This window comes from Mus musculus, chromosome 2 (genome assembly GCF_000001635.26).
Source record: "Mus musculus strain C57BL/6J chromosome 2, GRCm38.p6 C57BL/6J".
Classification (NCBI taxonomy): domain Eukaryota; kingdom Metazoa; phylum Chordata; class Mammalia; order Rodentia; family Muridae; genus Mus; species Mus musculus.
Genome location: NC_000068.7, coordinates 13649736 through 13669842, shown reverse-complemented (window position 1 = coordinate 13669842; position 20107 = coordinate 13649736). Strand labels below are relative to the sequence as shown.

Genomic DNA, 20107 nt, shown 5'->3' with positions numbered 1-20107 from the left:
AGCTTTGAGGACAGGGAGCCTTGGTGTTGTAACCCCCCCCCCCATGCTCTGTGGTTTAGATACTAACATCATGGCCAATTTTATGTTACTGGTGATTTAACTGCCAGCTCACAGAATTGCTGAGTGCTGCCCAGTCGGCTCTTGCAATGTCAAATGAGCCAGTTCTAACACACAGCTGGGAATGCACGGTGGGGGAAACACCGAGCCAGCAAGTGCTTATGAAAAGCTCACTATGAGCACTGAATTGTTCTAGCCATGGGATGAGAGATTCGGGAAAATGACAAATAAAGAAACACGTTCTCTGCCTGTGAGGATGCACACTATAACATAACAAACCAATGGACTCCATAACTGAAGGGTGCGGAGTCCAGGGCTCAAGGACACATTTTTACTTCAGTGACTATAGAACAGTAAGAGAAATGCATACTGTGAAGGCACACATATATGTAGAAGCCATCCCGGTGTCTCCCTGGACTGCTCTCTACCTTATGTCTTCAGACTCCCACGACCCTCCCGTGGAACCTGGAGCTTATTGCTTAGGTTAGACCGGATGACCAGAAACTGGAGCTCCCAGGATTCCCCTGCCTCTTCATGCCCTGGGCTAGATTGCAGACCTGTCTATGGTTTTTCATGGGAGCTGGTAATTTGAACTCAGTTATCTTTTCACAGCAAATGCTCTTACTAAAGGAGTCATCTCTGTAGCCCCTTTGGTGCTTTTCTGTTTTTTACCCCCTCTAAAGTCTGCTTCTGTTTCTTTTTCTTACTCTTTTTCCTTCTCCTAAACACACAGGAAAAGCCAAGCTTCTGGAACCCAGCTAATGGCATTTGTGGCTTCTTTTCTGTAAGGGTCCTGGGAATTGGAGATCTTCTACTGAGCCACATTGTAGCCTTGCTTCTAGTTGTTAAGCAAACCTGTGTTGATTGGTTTCCCCTCTCTCCCACCAGTCGCAGCCTTTTGTGGACTATCCCTATAACCAGTGTGCAGTGGTTGGTAATGGGGGAATTCTCAACAAGTCTCTCTGCGGAGCAGAAATTGATAAATCTGACTTCGTCTTCAGGTGAGTATTGCTAAGATGGTTTCTTGGGAACCCAGGAGCTATTGACTGCTTTAAAGGGTACCAGGAGCACATCCTGTGTCAATTTTGCCTTTGTCTTTGTGATTGCATTGCTAGCATCTACAGGTTGCCCAGGTTGCCTTCTTGAAGGTCATGGGACTCATGAGTTCCTGAGCAGGTTCACATCAGTAAGGACACGCAAGGAGAGACTGAAATCACAGTAGGGTTTGGGGCTCTGGAGCGTATGTATCAGAGCCTTCAGCCTATAGAGGGTGTCAGGGTTCCCTTGGAAAAGGAGGAACATTTCTCTGGCCTTGAAGATCTTTGTTCTCACAGACCATTGCAAGGGATTTTGCTCTTCAGTAACACTGGGAAAGATGCTGACCTATTCGTTTTGTGCACACACACACACACCACCACCACCACCACCACCACCACCACCACCATTTTCCAGCTTGAAAAAAAAATAATGTATATAACACATATATGCTCAATTCTGGCCCTGTAAAGTATTTTTGCCTGATGTGAAGGTAATTTATGAAAACAGACATAAAGTTGGCTTGTGTGTGCTCCATGCTAATATTTGGTATAAAACATCCTACTTTAGCATATGACAGAGGTGACTTCCCTGTAATATGACTTAGAAGAGGGAGCAGAAGAAGTCTACATCTTCCTGTTCTGAGAACATCAATTTTGTTGAGATACTTTGGTCCCTGTGGATTTAATGCTACTGTTCTACAGATTAACATCAGCCACAAAACAGCGTTCAAAAAAATAGTTCCTCCCTCACTTACCTTGTGTTTGTAATTTATATTGGCAATAACTACACAATAGTTGATCTGATGGTCTAGAAATCATTGAACACTCATTGAATTCTTTACAGAACAATGTTTGTACTCTTCAGGTTTCTCACTGACAAGATCACTATCAGAATGCATTATTTATTCTTCAAATCCTCAGTGTTTGTGTGTGGTGGTGGTGGTGGTGGTGGTGGTCACAATGAAGATAAATAATGGTTCATGTGATAGGCCCTTTATAGACTTAAAATCCCCCAAACATCTGTGGAGAGTATTATGCAAAAGCATTAATTTTACTTTATAGCAGCCATAGAAAGAACAATTTAGGCTTACAGTCTAGGAAAACGTCTCAGCAGAGAGTTGATTTATAACTTGAAGACAAGCCCTGGCTTTCCAGGTTCTGCTTTAGTTGACAATAGGATTTTTCTGAACATGCTCTTTCTTCTGAAGTTGACCATTCAACCTAGAAGCAAAATTAGGGCTACATATGGTGGATGTCATTAAAATGCAGTTAGTGTTTAGGCCTGTACGTATTTTGCCTGTGCTTGCTCATCACACAGAGAAGTTGCCCATTTGTTTTTATTCCAAACATTGGGAGCTACATATTAAGTGTTTAAGGAACACATATGGCTGTAACTACATTATATAGTATGCTATAGCTATAATGTTACATCTGTGTGTGTGTTTTACACAAATATCTTACATCTATTATACACACATGCATATAAAAGGATGCACACACACGTTTTCCACGATGTCTCTAGTTATATTAGAAACCACTTTTAAGCTTGGCATGGTGGCTCATGCATGTAATCTCAACAGTTGAGAGACAGAGGCAGAAGGATCTTTGAGAGTCTAAGGCCAACCTAGCGTTCAGAGTAAGCTCCAGTCGGCCTGGGCTACAAAGGAAGAGCCTGTCTCAAACCACAATGAACCACTTTGGATACTTCAAAAGAATATGTGTCTGTGATTTGTTACACGAGGCCACTGATAAGGTCCTTTCTGTGACCCCTGTCTATAATGAATACATTTTTTTCTGATGTATATTTTATGTCAAAGTGAGAGGGATATATTTCATTTATTCCGTGTTTCATCAGGTGTGGAGCAGAGCCCTGCAGCTGCATCCACATTGCAGATGGCGTGAGCTGTACACAGCTTTCCTGGGGACACTCAGTATTTACTTTCCATGCTCCTCCTTTTAAAAATGCTCTAATGGGAATTTAAAGAATACCCTCATTTTAATGTGATTGGAGTATACTCAAATTAGCATTGTTCATGTCTTCCCAATGAAAAATATTTAGGATAGCAGGAAGAAAATTGCTACAAAACACTAGAGTTTCCTTCATAAATAACCTAATTTGGTTATCCATATGGAGATCAGGAGATACTAGTGTTCCTATGTAGGTTTTATTCTGGGAGACTTTATTATTACATTTTCAGTACCTTGGCTTCTTTAACTCTGTACGGATCATTCCATTGCATGAATGGAATCAGCATTCATCTATACAGTTGGTCTAAGTCACAACTTCAATTAAAAAAAAAACTTGAAAATCCTTCAGAAGCATGGTGGGAAAGATTCAAAATCTCTGCTCTTAGTACTTACAAATGCCAATGAAAATATTAAAATCACTTATCAAATTGATGTATGTTGTGCAATGTTGAAACAAGTACATCTTGTACTTGGTTATTTTCAAGTGGCAAGCAGGTGGGCTCTGAGGTTCTTGTCACAGCACTGGTTTCCTCTGAGATTATAACAGTTATCAAGTGTGTGTGTGTGCGTGTGTGTGTGTGTGTGTGTGTGTGTGTGCGCACATGTGTGTATGTGTGAATGGGTGTGTATGTGTGTTTATGTGTGTGTATGAGTGTTTGTGTGTTATATGTGTGTATGAGTATATGTGTAAGAGTGTGGATGTGTTATTATATGTGTGTATGTATGTGTGTATATGTGTGTATGTATATATGAGTGGGTATGTTTGTGTATTATGTATGTGTGTGCATGTGTGTACGTGTGTGTATGTGTGGGTATGTATGTCTGTATGTGTGTGTATGAGTGTGTATGTCTGTGTATGTGTGTATGTCTGTGTATGTGTGTATGGTGTATATATGTGTGTATGTATATATGAGTGGGTATGTTTGTTTATGTGTATATGTGTGTGTATATGTATATATTTGTGTGTATATGTGTCTGTATATGTGTGAGTATATGTTTGTATGTCTGTACATGTGTGAATGTGTGTGTCTGTATGTGTGTATGTGTGTGTATGTGAGTATGTGTGTACATGTGTGTATCTGTATGTGTGTATATTTGTGTATGTGTGTGCATGTATGTGTGTGTATATTTGTGTATGAGTGTACATGTATGTGTGAGTATATGTGTGTATGTGTGTGTATATGTGTGTGTATATGTATGTATATGTGTGTGTAAGCATCTGCATTTTGCAGATTGTATTTTGAACATATTTTTCTTCTTTATTCCAGGTGTAACCTCCCCCCAATCACAGGGAGCGCTAGTAAAGATGTTGGAAGCAAAACAAATCTTGTGACTGTCAATCCCAGCATTATAACCCTGAAGTGAGTGACTGCAAGTTCCACCACTCCTCAGAACACTTTCTGATCACTTCACACAACCCTCCCACTGCTGAGGCTGACACACCACATGGTGTGACACACGGCTGAGCTGGATTCTGGGGAAAACACAAAAGAATACATCCACAGTTTGACACCTCATGCAGCATGCGTTCTATCAGAAGAGTGACTCAGTTGTGCCTTTAGTGTCATGAGCTACGTGTTTCTAATCAAAGGAGAATTTATCTCTTCAACTTAAAAGTAGAGAAGTCGGTTTCTTCCATTTGCTTTCAGCCTTCCGATTATTTACGCCCTTTCCTTGGTGGTCAGTGCTTTCATGACAAAACTGTCTTTTAAGAAGTTTTGGGGGAAGCCCCCACATAGCCTGACAAGGCACTGCTTGCTTTCATTTTGGATAGTTTGTTATTTAGAATAATTTTTCATGGCCCTCTTCTGCAATGTAGCTATTATAGGATATCCATTCATTCATTCATACAAGTTACACATACACTTTCTGTCAAAAAGAGACTACTAATCATTTGTAATTTATTTTTTTTTTAATTTTTTTTTCCATTTTTTATTAGGTATTTAGCTCCTTTACATTTCCAATGCTATACCAAAAGTCCCCCTTACCCACCCACCCCCACTCCCCTACCCACCCACTCCCCCCCTTTGGCCCTGGCGTTCCCCTGTACCGGGGCACACAAAGTCTGCGTGTCCAATGGGCCTCTCTTTCCAGTGATGGCCGACTAGGCCATCTTTTGATACATATGCAGCTAGAGTCAAGAGCTCAGGGGTACTGGTTAGTTCATAATGTTGTTCCACCTATAGGGTTGAAGATCCCTTTAGCTCCTTGGGTACTTTCTCTAGCTCCTCCATTGGGAGCCCTGTGATCCATCCATTAGCTGACTGTGAGCATCCACTTCTGTGTTTGCTAGGCCCCGGCATAGTCTCACAAGAGACAGCTACATCTGGGTCCTTTCGATAAAATCTTGCTAGTATATGCAATGGTGTCAGCGTTTGGATGCTGATTATGGGGTGGATCCCTGGATATGGCAGTCTCTACATGGTCCATCCTTTCATCTCAGCTCCAAACTTTGTTTCTGTAACTCCTTCCATGGGTGTTTTGTTCCCACTTCTAAGGAGGGGCATAGTGTCCACACTTCAGTCTTCATTTTTCTTGAGTTTCATGTGTTTAGGAAATTGTATCTTATATCGTGGGTATCCTAGGTTTTGGGCTAGTATCCACTTATCAGTGAGTACATATTGTGTGAGTTCCTTTGTGATTGTGTTACCTCACTCAGGATGATGCTCTCCAGGTCCATCCATTTGGCTAGGAATTTCATAAATTCATTCTTTTTAATAGCTGAGTAGTACTCCATTGTGTAGATGTACCACATTTTCTGTATCCATTCCTCTGTTGAGGGGCATCTGGGTTCTTTCCAGTTTCTGGCTATTATAAATAAGGCTGCTATGAACATAGTGGAGCATGTGTCCTTCTTACCAGTTGGGGCTTCTTCTGGATATATGCCCAGGAGAGGTATTGCTGGATCCTCCGGTAGTACTATGTCCAATTTTCTGAGGAACCGCCAGACTGATTTCCAGAGTGGTTGTACAAGCCTGCAATCCCACCAACAATGGAGGAGTGTTCCTCTTTCTCCACATCCTCGCCAGCATCTGCTGTCACCTGAATTTTTGATCTTAGCCATTCTCACTGGTGTGAGGTGGAATCTCAGGGTTGTTTTGATTTGCATTTCCCTGATGATTAAGGATGTTGAACATTTTTTCAGGTGCTTCTCTGCCATTCGGTATTCCTCAGGTGAGAATTCTTTGTTCAGTTCTGAGCCCCATTTTTTAAGGGGGTTATTTGATTTTCTGAGGTCCACCTTCTTGAGTTCTTTATATATGTTGGATATTAGTCCCCTATCTGATTTAGGATAGGTAAAGATCCTTTCCCAGTCTGTTGGTGGTCTTTTTGTCTTATAGACAGTGTCTTTTGCCTTGCAGAAACTTTGGAGTTTCATTAGGTCCCATTTGTCAATTCTCGATCTTACAGCACAAGCCATTGCTGTTCTGTTCAGGAATTTTTCCCCTGTGCCCATATCTTCAAGGCTTTTCCCCACTTTCTCCTCTATAAGTTTCAGTGTCTCTGGTTTTATGTGAAGTTCCTTGATCCACTTAGATTTGACCTTAGTACAAGGAGATAAGTATGGATCAATTCGCATTCTTCTACATGATAACAACCAGTTGTGCCAGCACCAATTGTTGAAAATGCTGTCTTTCTTCCACTGGATGGTTTTGGCTCCCTTGTCGAAGATCAAGTGACCATAGGTGTGTGGGTTCATTTCTGGATCTTCAATTCTATTCCATTGGTCCACTTGTCTGTCTCTATACCAGTACCATGCAGTTTTTATCACAATTGCTCTGTAGTAAAGCTTTAGGTCAGGCATGGTGATTCCACCAGAGGTTCTTTTATCCTTGAGAAGAGTTTTTGCTATCCTCGGTTTTTTGTTATTCCAGATGAATTTGCAAATTGCTCCTTCTAATTCGTTGAAGAATTGAGTTGGAATTTTAATGGGGATTGCATTGAATCTGTAGATTGCTTTTGGCAAGATAGCCATTTTTACAATGTTGGTCCTGCCAATCCATGAGCATGGGAGATCTTTCCATCTTCTGAGATCTTCTTTAATTTCTTTCTTCAGGGACTTGAAGTTTTTATCATACAGATCTTTCACTTCCTTCGTTAGAGTCACGCCGAGATATTTTATATTATTTGTGGCTATTGAGAAGGGTGTTGTTTCCCTAATTTCTTTCTCAGCCTGTTTATTCTTTGTGTAGAGAAAGGCCATTGACTTGTTTGAGTTAATTTTATATCCAGCTACTTCACCGAAGCTGTTTATCAGGTTTAGGAGTTCTCTGTTGGAATTTTTAGGGTCACTTATATATACTATCATATCATCTGCAAAAAGTGATATTTTGACTTCCTCTTTTCCAATTTGTATCCCCTTGATCTCCTTTTGTTGTCGAATTGCTCTGGCTAATACTTCAAGTACTATGTTGAAAAGGTAGGGAGAAAGTGGGCAGCCTTGTCTAGTCCCTGATTTTAGTGGGATTGCTTCCAGCTTCTCTCCATTTACTTTGATGTTGGCTACTGGTTTGCTGTAGATTGCTTTTATCATGTTTAGGTATTGGCCTTGAATTCCTGATCTTTCCAGAACTTTTATCATGAATGGGTGTTGGATCTTGTCAAATGCTTTTTCTGCATCTAACGAGATGATCATGTGGTTTTTGTCTTTGAGTTTGTTTATATAATGGATTACATTGATGGATTTTCGTATATTAAACCATCCCTGCATCCCTGGAATAAAACCTACTTGGTCAGGATGGATGATCGCTTTAATGTGTTCTTGGATTCGGTTAGCGAGAATTTTATTAAGGATTTTTGCATCGATGTTCATAAGAGAAATTGGTCTGAAGTTCTCTATCTTTGTTGGATCTTTCTGTGGTTTAGGTATCAGAGTAATAGTGGCTTCATAAAATGAGTTGGGTAGAATACCTTCTACTTCTATCTTGTGAAAAAGTTTGTGCAGAACTGGAGTTAGATCTTCTTTGAAGGTCTGATAGAACTCTGCACTAAACCCGTCTGGTCCTGGGCTTTTTTTGGCTGGGAGACTATTAATAACTGCTTCTATTTCTTTAGGGGATATGGGACTGTTTAGAAGGTCAACTTGATCCTGATTCAACTTTGGTACCTGGTATCTGTCCAGAAATTTGTCCATTTTGTCCAGGTTTTCCAGTTTTGTTGAGTATAGCCTTTTGTAGAAGGATCTGATGGTGTTTTGGATTTCTTCAGGATCTGTTGTTATGTCTCCCTTTTCATTTCTGATTTTGTTAATTAGGATTTTGTCCCTGTGCCCTTTAGTGAGTCTAGCTAAGGGTTTATCTATCTTGTTGATTTTCTCAAAGAACCAACTCCTCGTTTGGTTAATTCTTTGAATAGTTCTTCTTGTTTCCACTTGGTTGATTTCACCCCTGAGTTTGATTATTTCCTGCCGTCTACTCCTCTTGGGTGAATTTGCTTCCTTTTTTTCTAGAGCTTTTAGATGTGTTGTCAAGCTGCTAGTATGTGCTCTCTCCCGTTTTTTCTTGAAGGCACTCATAGCTATGAGTTTCCCTCTTAGAAATGCTTTCATTGTGTCCCAAAGGTTTGGGTACGTTGTGGCTTCATTTTCATTAAACTCTAAAAAGTCTTTAATTTCTTTCTTTATTCCTTCCTTGACCAAGGTATCATTGAGAAGAGTGTTGTTCAGTTTCCATGTGAATGTTGGCTTTCTGTTATTTATTTTGTTATTGAAGATCAGCCTTAGTGCATGGTGATCTGATAGGATACATGGGACAATTTCAATATTTTTGAATCTGTTGAGGCCTGATTTGTGACCTATTATGTGGTCAATTTTGGAGAAGGTACCATGAGGTGCTGAGAAGAAGGTATATCCTTTTGTTTTAGGGTAAAATGTTCTGTAGATATCTGTCAGATCCATTTGTTTCATCACTTCTGTTAGTTTCAGTGTGTCCCTGTTTAGTTTCTGTTTCCATGATCTGTCCATTGGTGAAAGTGGTGTGTTGAAGTCTCCCACTATTATTGTGTGAGGCGCAATGTGTGCTTTGAGCTTTACTAAAGTTTCTTTAGTGAATGTGGCTGCTCTTGTATTTGGAGCATAGATATTCAGAATTGAGAGTTCCTCTTGGAGGATTTTACCTTTGATGAGAATGAAGTGTCCCTCCTTGTCTTTTTTGATGACTTTGGGTTGGAAGTCAATCTTATCAGATATTAGGATGGCTACTCCTGCTTGTTTCTTCATACCATTTGCTTGGAAAATTGTTTTCCAGCCTTTCATTCTGAGGTAGTGTCTATCTTTTTCTCTGAGATGAGTTTCCTGTAAGCAGCAAAATGTTGGGTCTTGTTTGTGTAGCCAGTTTGTTAGTCTATGTCTTTTTATTGGCGAGTTGAGACCATTGATGTTAAGAGATATTAAGGAAAAGTAATTGTTGCTTCCTGTTATTTTAGTTGTTAAAGGTGGCATTCTGTTCTTGTGGCTGTCTTCTTTTAGGTTTGTTGAGGGATTACCTTCTTGTTTTTTCTAGGGCGTTGTTCCCATTCTTGTGTTGGTTTTTTTCTGTTATTATCCTTTGAAGGGCTGGATTCGTGGAGAGATAATGCGTGAATTTGGTTTTGTCGTGGAATACTTTGGTTTCTCCCTCTATGATAATTGAGAGTTTGGCTGGGTATAGTAGCCTGGGCTGCAGTTTGTGTTCTCTTAGTGTCTGTATAACATCTGTCCAGGCTCTTCTGGCTTTCATAGTCTCTGGTGAAAAATCTGGTGTAATTCTGATAGGCTTGCCTTTATATGTTACTTGACCTTTTTCCCTTACTGCTTTTAGTATTCTATCTTTATTTAGTGCATTTGATGTTCTGATTATTATGTGTCGGGAGGAATTTCTTTTCTGGTCCAGTCTATTTGGAGTTCTGTAGGCTTCTTGTATGTTCATATGCATCTCATTCTTTAGATTTGGGAAGTTTTCTTCAATAATTTTGTTGAAGATGTTTGCTGGACCTTTGAGTTGAAAATCTTCATTCTCATCCACTCCTATTATCCGTACGTTTGGTCTTCTTATTGTGTCCTGGATTTCCTGGATATTTTGAGTTAGGATCTTTTTGCATTTTCCATTTTCTTTGATTGTTGTGCCGATGTTCTCTATGGAATCTTCTGCACCTGAGATTCTCTCTTCCATCTCTTGTATTCTGTTGCTGATGCTCAAATCTATGGTTCCAGATTTCTTTCCTAGGGTTTCTATCTCTAGTGTTGCCTCGCTTTGAGTTTTCTTTATTGTGTCTACTTCCCTTTTTAGGTCTAGTATGGTTTTGTTCATTTCCATCACCTGTTTGTATGTTTTTTCCTCTTTTTCTGTAAGGACTTCTACCTGTTTGATTGTGTTTTCCTGTTTTTCTTTAAGGACTTGTAACTCTTTAGCAGTGTTCTCCTGTATTTCTTTAAGTGATTTATTAAAGTCCTTCTTGATGTCCTCTACCATCATCATGAGATATGCTTTTAAATCTAGGTCTAGGTTCTCAGGTGTGTTGGGGTTCCCTGGACTGGGCGAAGTGGGTGTGCTGGGTTCTGGTGATGGTGAGTGGTCTTGGTTCCTGTTAGTAAGATTCCTCCGTTTACCTTTCGCCATCTGGTAATCTCTGGAGTTAGTAGTTATAGTTGACTCTGTTTAGAGATTGTTCTTCTGGTGATTCTGTTACCGTCTATCAGCAGACCTGGGAGACAGATTCTCTCCTCTGAGTTTCAGTGCTCAGAGCACTCTCTGCTGGCAAGCTCTCTTACAGGGAAGGTGCGCAGATATCTTGTATTTGGACCTCCTCCTGGCCGAAGAAGAAGGCCCAAAACAGGACCTTTCTCAGACACTGTGTTGCTTTGGCAGTTCCCAGGTGGTACAGACTCTCACCTAAGCAGACTAAATTCCTAAGTTCCTTGGAGTCCCGGGACCAAGATGGCGACCGCTGCTGCTGTGGCTTAGGTCGCCTCCCCAGCCGGGCGGGCACCTGTCCTCTGGTCCGGAAGGTGGCCGGCTGTCCCCGGCCCACGCAGGGTGCTGCCTCAGCGCCTCTGTGCTTCCGCCTGTTCCAGAAGCTGTCAGGTTCTCTGGCGCACCCTCTCACCTGTTCAGACTAATTTCCTAAGTTCGGCGGGTCTCGGACCAAGATGGCGACCGCTGCTGCTGTGGCTTAGGCCGCCTCCCCAGCCGGGCGGGCACCTGTCCTCCGGTCCGGACGGTGGCTGGCTGTCCCCGGCCCACAAAGGGTGCTGCCTCAGCGCCTCTGTGCTTCCGCCTGTTCCAGAAGCTGTCAGGTTCTCTGGCGCACCCTCTCACCTGTTCAGACTAATTTCCTAAGTTCGGCGGGTCCCGGACCAAGATGGCGACCGCTGCTGCTGTGGCTTAGGTCGCCTCCCCAGCCGGGCGGGCACCTGTCCTCCGGTCCGGAAGGTGGCCGGCTGTCCCCGGCCCACACAGGGTGCTGCCTCAGCCCCTCTGTGCTTCTGCCTGTTCCAGAGGCTGTCAGGTTCTCTGGCGCACCCTCTCACCTGTTCAGACTAATTTCCTAAGTTCGGCAGGTCCCGGACCAAGATGGCGACCGCTGCTGCTGTGGCTTAGGTCGCCTCCCCAGCCGGGCGGGCACCTGTCCTCCGGTCCGGAAGGTGGCCGGCTGTCCCCGGCCCACACAGGGTGCTGCCTCAGCGCCTCTGTGCTTCTGCCTGTTCCAGAAGCTGTCAGGTTCTCTGGCGCACCCTCTCACCTGTTCAGACTAATTTCCTAAGTTCGGCGGGTCCCGGACCAAGATCCATTTGTAATTTAATAGACTCCTTAAATTGTTCTAGAATCTCAGAGTGAAAAAAACAGCGTAGCTGTCTCCACAAGCTAACTGTGAAATGTTACATAAAAGAGTTCTTCCTAAGGTGTGTGAAGGATAAGAAAATGATAGCCTAAAGCCAGTACACACATACACACACACACACACACACACACACACACACACACACACACATTATTTCAGGCATGCATAGGCTTTTTAAACAAAACTTCTATTTGTTGAGTAAATATGTATAAAATGTATAAACTATAACTTTTAAATAATAGATACATATAGGCTATGGTATTTGGTTAGGTGTAAGTTTAACGGTATTAGGTAACATTGCTGTGTGGTAATATGAAATAATAGAAGAAATGTCTGTCTAGCAATAAGTCTTTGTGGCTCAAGAAAGAAGAATGAAGGCAGGCCTTTGATACTTACTTGATACTTGATCAATGTTTTTAACTCAGTGGTTTGACTTTTTAATATAATGGATATAAGCAGTTGCAATTTGACTAGATGTATATTCAATACCATATAACCAAAATTATTACTATTATTATTATCATCATTATCATTACTATTATTACTATTATTTTTGTTATTTCTGTACTGTGAGTGGCCTTTATTATAGTATTATTTATTATTATTATTATTATTATTATTATTATTATTATTACTTCTGTACTGTGACCGGCCTTTCCTTTTAATTCGGCAGGTACCAGAATTTGAAGGAGAAGAAAGCACAGTTTTTGGAGGACATCTCCACCTATGGAGATGCATTCCTCCTCCTGCCAGCATTTTCCTATCGGGCCAACACAGGCATCTCTTTTAAAGTCTACCAAACACTCAAAGAGTCAAAAATGAGGCAAAAGGTTCTCTTCTTCCATCCCAGGTACCTGAGACACCTCGCTCTTTTCTGGAGAACTAAAGGGGTGACTGCATACCGCTTGTCCACAGGCTTGATGATTGCAAGTGTCGCTGTGGAACTGTGTGAAAACGTGAAGCTCTACGGATTCTGGCCTTTCTCTAAGACTATCGAAGACACCCCACTCAGTCACCACTACTATGATAACATGTTACCTAAGCATGGTTTCCACCAGATGCCTAAAGAATACAGCCAAATGCTCCAGCTCCATATGAGAGGAATCCTCAAACTGCAATTCAGCAAATGTGAAACGGCTTAACGTTTCTTAGAAGGAGAATAATTTCAGGAGGTGGAGTGGATGTGTCACAGCATCTCCAAAAAGCCAATAGAAGAAGGCACAGAGAAAGCATGAATTACAAAGGCGCTCTCCCACTTGTCTAGACCAAAGCCACCCGCCCCCACTCACTTTGCAGCCTCCACGAGTCACTCATTCTCACCTTCAACGTTCTTTCTCTGAGAATAGAGACCAAAACATCAGACTTGGATAAGTAAAATGAGATAATTTTTCAAATCATCATAGAATTTGATTTGAGCCAGGGTCTCTCAGAATGCTTCCTTGTTCCTATCCATGATAGCCATTCCCACCTTTATCAGAGTGGTAATGAAACTGTGCAATTGTGCCAAAGACCCTTTCTGAAGAGAATGTCTGAATCATGCGCCGAGTTTTTACACACAGCTCTTCCTTTATAAATAAATCCTTCCCATTCTCCCTCCTAGTAGAGTACAGAAACAAAATACCCTTGATGATTCAGGAAGAAAAGTCTTTTTTACTTAGCAATGTGCCTGCTTCTGATTCAGTTCGCTTGTGACATTAAGCTGGGTTGGGGTTTTGGTTGGATTTGGGGCGTTTCTTCACTTCTTTTGTCTATATTTTCCTTACCTTTATCAGTTTGTATTCGAGCTTCCTGCTTTGGGATTCTGCAATTCTCTCTCCCACTGACAGGATCAACTCAATGACATAAAGTAGTTCAAACATCCATTGCTTCTCACATGTTTTATCCATAAAGTTACTCATCTGATTTTATTTAAAATAGTGAACATCTACTTGATATCAGACCCGAGGACCATCCTCCATTGGAGAATATGAAGATATTGTCACTGGCAGAAAAGCAGGTGTGTGCCATTAATTGATAAGATACCACAAGCATCATCATGCCAGTTATGAACACAGTGCTGAAAGGATCATAGACAGGGGTGGTTAAATCTGATCCCAGTAGAATAAACTTCAGTGTACCTATTTCAGGGAAGAGTTAATTTCACAATTAAAACTAGTAAATGAACCAATTCTTAGGCACATTAAGTGGATTCTGAGTAAAAGAAAGGGAACAGCAGGAGAAAGCTGTTCGCTTGGTTCTGATTACCCAAATGAGCATGCTGGAAGGAGGTTGTGAGGCTACGCTAAAACCTCTGCGTAGGGAGAGAGTACAGTGCATGAGTGTGGCGGCTTTTGTCCACACTCGTGAAGGGTGAGTAATTCAGAGCCAATCACATCACAAGGATGGACACACCTAACTCATCACTTCAGGGGGAGATGAATGCTTTCATGAGAAATTACACTCATAAGCTAAGCATCAGTTTTGAGTAAAATTTGAGTAGATGTTAAATATGAACATTTTATACCTCTTACTAATGTCCCACCGACACCTTTTAATGTAAGCACATTTATTTATTAAGTTACTTGACATTAAATGCTTATGTCTGTATATTCTGTTCATCCATCGATTTTCCCAAAAAGTAAGAGCATAGGAGATGAGGCCTACATGCCAAGAAAACTATAAATTTTACTCTTTAATTCTTACTTGAGCCAGCTTGTTGTTTATCAAGTGCTTTTTTGAAGAGACAGCACCCTGTGAATTCTTCATTCTGATACAGTGTCACCTTGTATTTAACATTTGTAATGTTGTTTCAAGTTTACATCTCTTTCATTCTTTTATAGCAAATCAAACGTATTAGCTTCAGAAATTTATCAGAAGTTCATATATAAATATTTTGCAAAGGGTAAAAGGCTTTTTTGTTAAATAAAATAAAATTTATTATTTTCTTCTGATGAATAGAGGCTCTTTTATGCTGCTGCTAATGAACCTAATTAGCTTTAAATTATCTCCTAGCAACATTGGTCACGTTTCAATCATGCTATTAGCAAAAAAGAAAAAAAAAAGAAAAAAAACTTTTTAAAAGTACACCAGAATACTATTATTTTTGTAGTTAACAAAAATGTTTCTCAAAGTATTTTGTGCTAAGTAGAAACAAAGTCTTTTTGATGGTGTTGGCAAAATATGACTGAAAAATGAAGGTAGGAGACTACAGTGACATAAATTATTAAATAGTCTATGTGGAGATGTTACAAATTATTCTAGGAAATATTATATCTTGTCAGGAAGTTTCGAGCTTACTTAGTGTTTTCCTATATAAGATGCTATTTTAACTCCAGAGACTTTTTTCTCTAGAATATCAAGACAGACAGACAGACAACTCCAGTGTCACATACATGGGTTTCAGAAATTCTCAAAATAATGTGAGGTTAATGTCACGATGACATCCCTGTTTCAACATAAATCAGTAGAAAAAGGAATTCTTGAAATTTCTAGAAAAGCACAGACTTCCCCACATATGCATATCATCAATTTATTTCTTGTTTCATGCTTGTGCTGCCAAACCTGAGCACATCTGAAATTTTACAACTCTACCTGGATTAACATAGACAGTAGTCAGAAGACGCCCTGAGATTTCCTGTGTGCTGTGGTCAGATCTCATGTTGCCTAGTCTATAGAGCTAAAAGTGGAATTTGGAGATGATGGTGATGATGGTGGTGGTGGTGATGCTGATGCTGATGATGATGCTGATGATTTGGTCCTTTGATTATAGTGTGACACTTCCAGCAAATCACTGCCATGGCACAAAAAGTACTGTGACTGATGGTTCACAGTTCCCAAAGCTGACATGCTGTTTGTAAAAACTGTTGCTTGGTGCTGTGAACTGGATGCGTTGTATACCATCTGCATGTCTCCAACATGTTCCTCCTTTGATTTTCCTTCCCAGATGGGTCTGTAGTTGTGATTTAACATAATTTGAGACTTCTGGCTGTTACTCAAGCTCTCTTTAGAGGAATCCACATCTAACAGAAGTGGGTGGCTTATTCACATCAAGATGCTTCCTACCTGAGCAAGCATGGCTTTCTCTTTGTCCCCCAGAGATTTGCCATAATGCCCTTACCTACCCCCGCCACCAAAACCAAAACCCAACATGACTAAACATGTTCTAAAATGTGCTAGCATATGAATTAGGATAATTCAGTATGTCAGTATATTTAGCTACATAAATTGTAAAGCGAAGCTCAGTTCTTTTTGTTTCGTAATGGTGGATAATAATATCTCAACCTTCCATCAAGATCCAAGCACAAAAGTAACCATCAACTCCTTGTAGACTTGTAGATTAACCACATGGAATCTGAAAGCAGTGTCGAAGACTCTCTGTGTGGCGAGCATTGTGTAACTGCTGGTAGAAGGGATGAATCTTATATTATGCTATTAAATTCCAGTTCATTGATAGCCATTAAAGAGAGGTAGTCTGAATACTGGTGCTAGGTAGTGGTAGACTTTCAGTTAGGAGTTTTAGGATGCCACATGCTTCTAGGCTCTAAGAGAGATACCAGCTTGCCTGATTTTATTTTCTGTATTTTTTGTTTGTTTGTTTGACATCACTGGACAATGTAACAGAACAATAAAACTCAGAAATAGTTTCTTTCCAAATCTGAAGGAAAATACATATCCAAGTTCATCATCCACAGTGCTCCATGCAAAAGAGGAGGACTCTGTAGACAAAAGTAGAGCTGCTTGTTTTTTAAACTCCCAGCCAAAAGAGAAGGCAGAGCATGAGTTTCAAGACAGATTTTACTGTACATGTACATTTAAACCTAGTAAATGTGTGGACTTTCAACAGATACCCAAGACCGTTGTTCCCTGAGAACTTTCTTTGCATGGAATACTGAATTGGGCCATAAATCAGACTCATTTCTGCTTGAACATTTTTACTTGCTTCCAAAAAAAAAATCTTGCTAATAAATGCTGTATCTTGTCTTATATTCTTAATCATTCCAGGAAATTCAGAAAACTTTGGGAAAATTGAGAAAAATGCATATAACATGCTATGATCTTATGACTATTGCAGAAGTATAGTTTTGATGTGACATATTCAATATTTTATTTATGTAGTATTATATAAAAGCATTATTTTGCTATTAAACATTGAAGACATTGTGAAAATCTGTTATATCTCATAGACCTAATAAGAGTCCTTCTCTATACTTAACCCCCAAATCCAGGTGTGTTCAGTATTTCCTGTTTATGTGTGGTTCTGAAGGGCGGATAAAATACCTCTTGACCTTTTATTACTCTGTGTCATTACTCTTCTAGGGTAATGTTTGGCTTTATAAAAATACTCCAGTGGCATATGATAAAGATGTCACTGCTTGTGTGGTGGAAATAGTCAAACTTTTTAACAGAGAGTGTTGGAACTAAGATCATTACATGGGAAGAAATACGTGCCTGCACAGCACCATGTCAGATGAGAAGCAGACTCCAGAGAGACTCAAGGACTACAAAGTCACAGCATAAATTCCAAGGGGGGTAAACACATTGTTACAGGTTGTACTTCTGCACATAACAAAGATAATTATTTTAAGTAACTAAGCTGAGAAATGGCAGGTGTGACATATTAAAATGAAGTATTTCTTCTCAGGAAATGTCATCTCAATACTCATAGGCTCAGGACAGACATTTCAAGGGACTGCCCATCAAAATGTAAAATTTTTTAAATGAGAAAATATCAATACAGATGTTGTTTACAAAGGAAAAGCCTGGGTAGCTAATAACAAGAATTGCTCAAATTTATTAGTAAACTGAGAAGTGAAAATTGGAGTAAATGCTACATCCATTGTCTTGGTAATAGTAATATGATTAATTCCCAGCATTAGGAATTCAACACTTTGGAAGTGCTGAGTGAAATTTGTCTCACAGTTCTCCTTTGGCCCAGTCGTCTTACTTCAGGATTTCTGAGTGAGAGAACTTCCAGGAGACAAATATTAAGGCAGACGATTAGACAAGGATCTTTTCACCTTGGGAAGTTAATGAGTTAAGTTTGCCAGATACATAATGTAGAAACTAACACAGCAATTAGGAGCAACTTGCTATAGAGAGATAGAATAATAATAGTCTTAACATTTTAGCATAAAGGAGAAATAAGCTAAAACAGTGCCATTCTGTCACCTTAAAGTATATACATTCCTCCACACATATCACAATCACGCATCAAATTCACGAAGAGTATCCACTTAGAAGAGGGAAATGGGATGGGCTTAGTGATAAAACATACATCAGTAGCTTTACTGCAGCCAGGGACGCATCCATTCTTATCTCCCACAAAGTATTTTACTAACATTGAACTAGAATCTGAGACACAAAACTGTAATTTACGTAAGGTTGCATTATAGGAGCAGAGGTAGCATTCAAACTCTCATGTCTGACTATCAAGCCATTTCCCCAGTGTGTAAACACAAAGAGGGAAGAGAACGAAACTCAGTCTCGATGACTGACGTACGCCAAGGGCGTTCCAAGTGTACACTGGCAAAGTTCTGACCTGAGCATGATCAGGAAGCCATCGCCACTGCCAACACGTGTCAAATTTCTCCCAAAATATTCCCCGTACTAATTTGTAATCATTTAATCCTTCTAACTGCTTGATGTTTTTACCCTACTTCCTCAGAATTCCCGATCTGCTTTTTCTATAGACTAGCTTACATTTTTACAATATAGACTGTTTACATTTTTTTAGGATTTTATATAAATGAAATCATGTTTATGTATATCCATGTGCTGTCTTGCTCTTTTTCTCGAAATGAAACATTAAGATCAATTTGTGTTTCTGTCTCAATAATCATTTTTAAATTTTATCTGGCTATAATGTAAGTGTACCAAAGTCTGTTTACACACTCACCTGTTTATACACAACTTTGTCATCTATAGTTGTGGATGCTACTAATAAAGTTATCACCAACAGTCATGGACACATCGTTGTGAGTGTGCATTGTTATTTCTTGGGAACAAGATCTATGGAAATGGCTAGATCATGTGGTCAATGCGTATCTAACATCTTTCACAACTAGTGAATAATGAAAGTTTTACAATTTACTGAATTCTAGTTTATTGAATTTTTATACTTTCTGTGGAAAATTACAAACACTTTACCAAATCCAGGATCACTAAGATTTCCTGTTTTTGTGTAGGAGATTTACAACTCAGTGCTTCTATCTAGGTCTGTGAGCCATTTTTAAATAATTATGTTTTGTATATATTTAAAGTGTGAGGTAAAGTTCAAAGTTAGTATATTGAACCTATCAAAAGTACTTTACATATATCTATCTAAAATTTTGTAAGAAACTTGCTGAAAAGATATTCAGACTTATTTACTTGTGAATTTTATCTACCTCCATGGATATATCTGTTTTTATGCCAATATTCATTTTTACCATTGTAGAATGTCATAAATCTTGAATAAGAAAGTACAAATACTCTGGGCTCTCTCTCTCTCTCTCTCTCTCTCTCTCTCTCTCTCTCTCTCTCTGTCTCTGTGTGTGTGTGTGTGTGTGTGTGTGTGTGTGTGTGTGTGTTGCTATTACAAAAGATGGTCTAAGTTTGCTATTTTACCCTTGTATGTTTGATAAAATTTACCAGCAAAACCAGCTGAAGTGTAATTTTTCATGAGGAAATATTTAATATCAAGCAGTTTGAATCTTGAATAAACGGGATATTTCAGCTTTTGGGTTTTTTTTTTCCTTCTAGAGCATGATTGTAATTTGTGTTCTTCAAAGAATGTGCCCTCTTATTGTAAATGATGAAACTGAATGTCACAAATTGTTTATAACCTTTCTTTTCCAGTAATGTTGTATTGTCTGCTGTGATTCCCCCATTCTTTATTATTATTATTATTATTATTATTATTATTATTATTATTATTATCATCATCATTACTATTTACAATTTTTGTCTAGTCTTTTCCCTGATCCACCGTCTCAGAGAACCAGCTTTTGGATCTCTGAATTGATCTTTGATATTTATTTTTTCTTTCTGTTTCATTTTCATTTATTTTTATAGACTTTTTAACGTGGGAATCACATGTATGTTTTTCTCTAGATACTGTTCTCCATTTTTTTTTTTTTGGTGCTGGAGCTTAACCTTGGGGTTAGACAAATGCTCTTCCACTGAGCTGCAACCCCAGTCCATACAAGTTTAGTGTGTTCTGGTGTCCTTTTCATGTGCTTCAGGACACCTTCTGACTTTCAGTGTCTTCC

At 39.6% G+C, this 20107-nt stretch overlaps 1 protein-coding gene across 2 annotated transcripts in view; it reads left to right on the top strand.

Annotated features, from left to right (window-relative positions):
- Positions 1 to 18825, top strand: part of St8sia6 (ST8 alpha-N-acetyl-neuraminide alpha-2,8-sialyltransferase 6) — a 143717-nt gene extending 124892 nt beyond the window's left edge. The window contains exons 5-7 of one of the 2 annotated variants that reach the window (XM_006497477.2): positions 946 to 1058; positions 4331 to 4423; positions 12553 to 18825. In XM_006497477.2, coding sequence (XP_006497540.1) covers positions 946 to 1058; positions 4331 to 4423; positions 12553 to 13021 — 675 coding nt within the window. In that variant the 3' untranslated portion in view covers positions 13022 to 18825. The remainder of the gene's footprint in view (positions 1 to 945; positions 1059 to 4330; positions 4424 to 12552) is intronic. The other variant, NM_145838.1, reaches the window with a different exon arrangement.
- The last annotated feature ends 1282 nt before the right edge of the window (positions 18826 to 20107 follow it).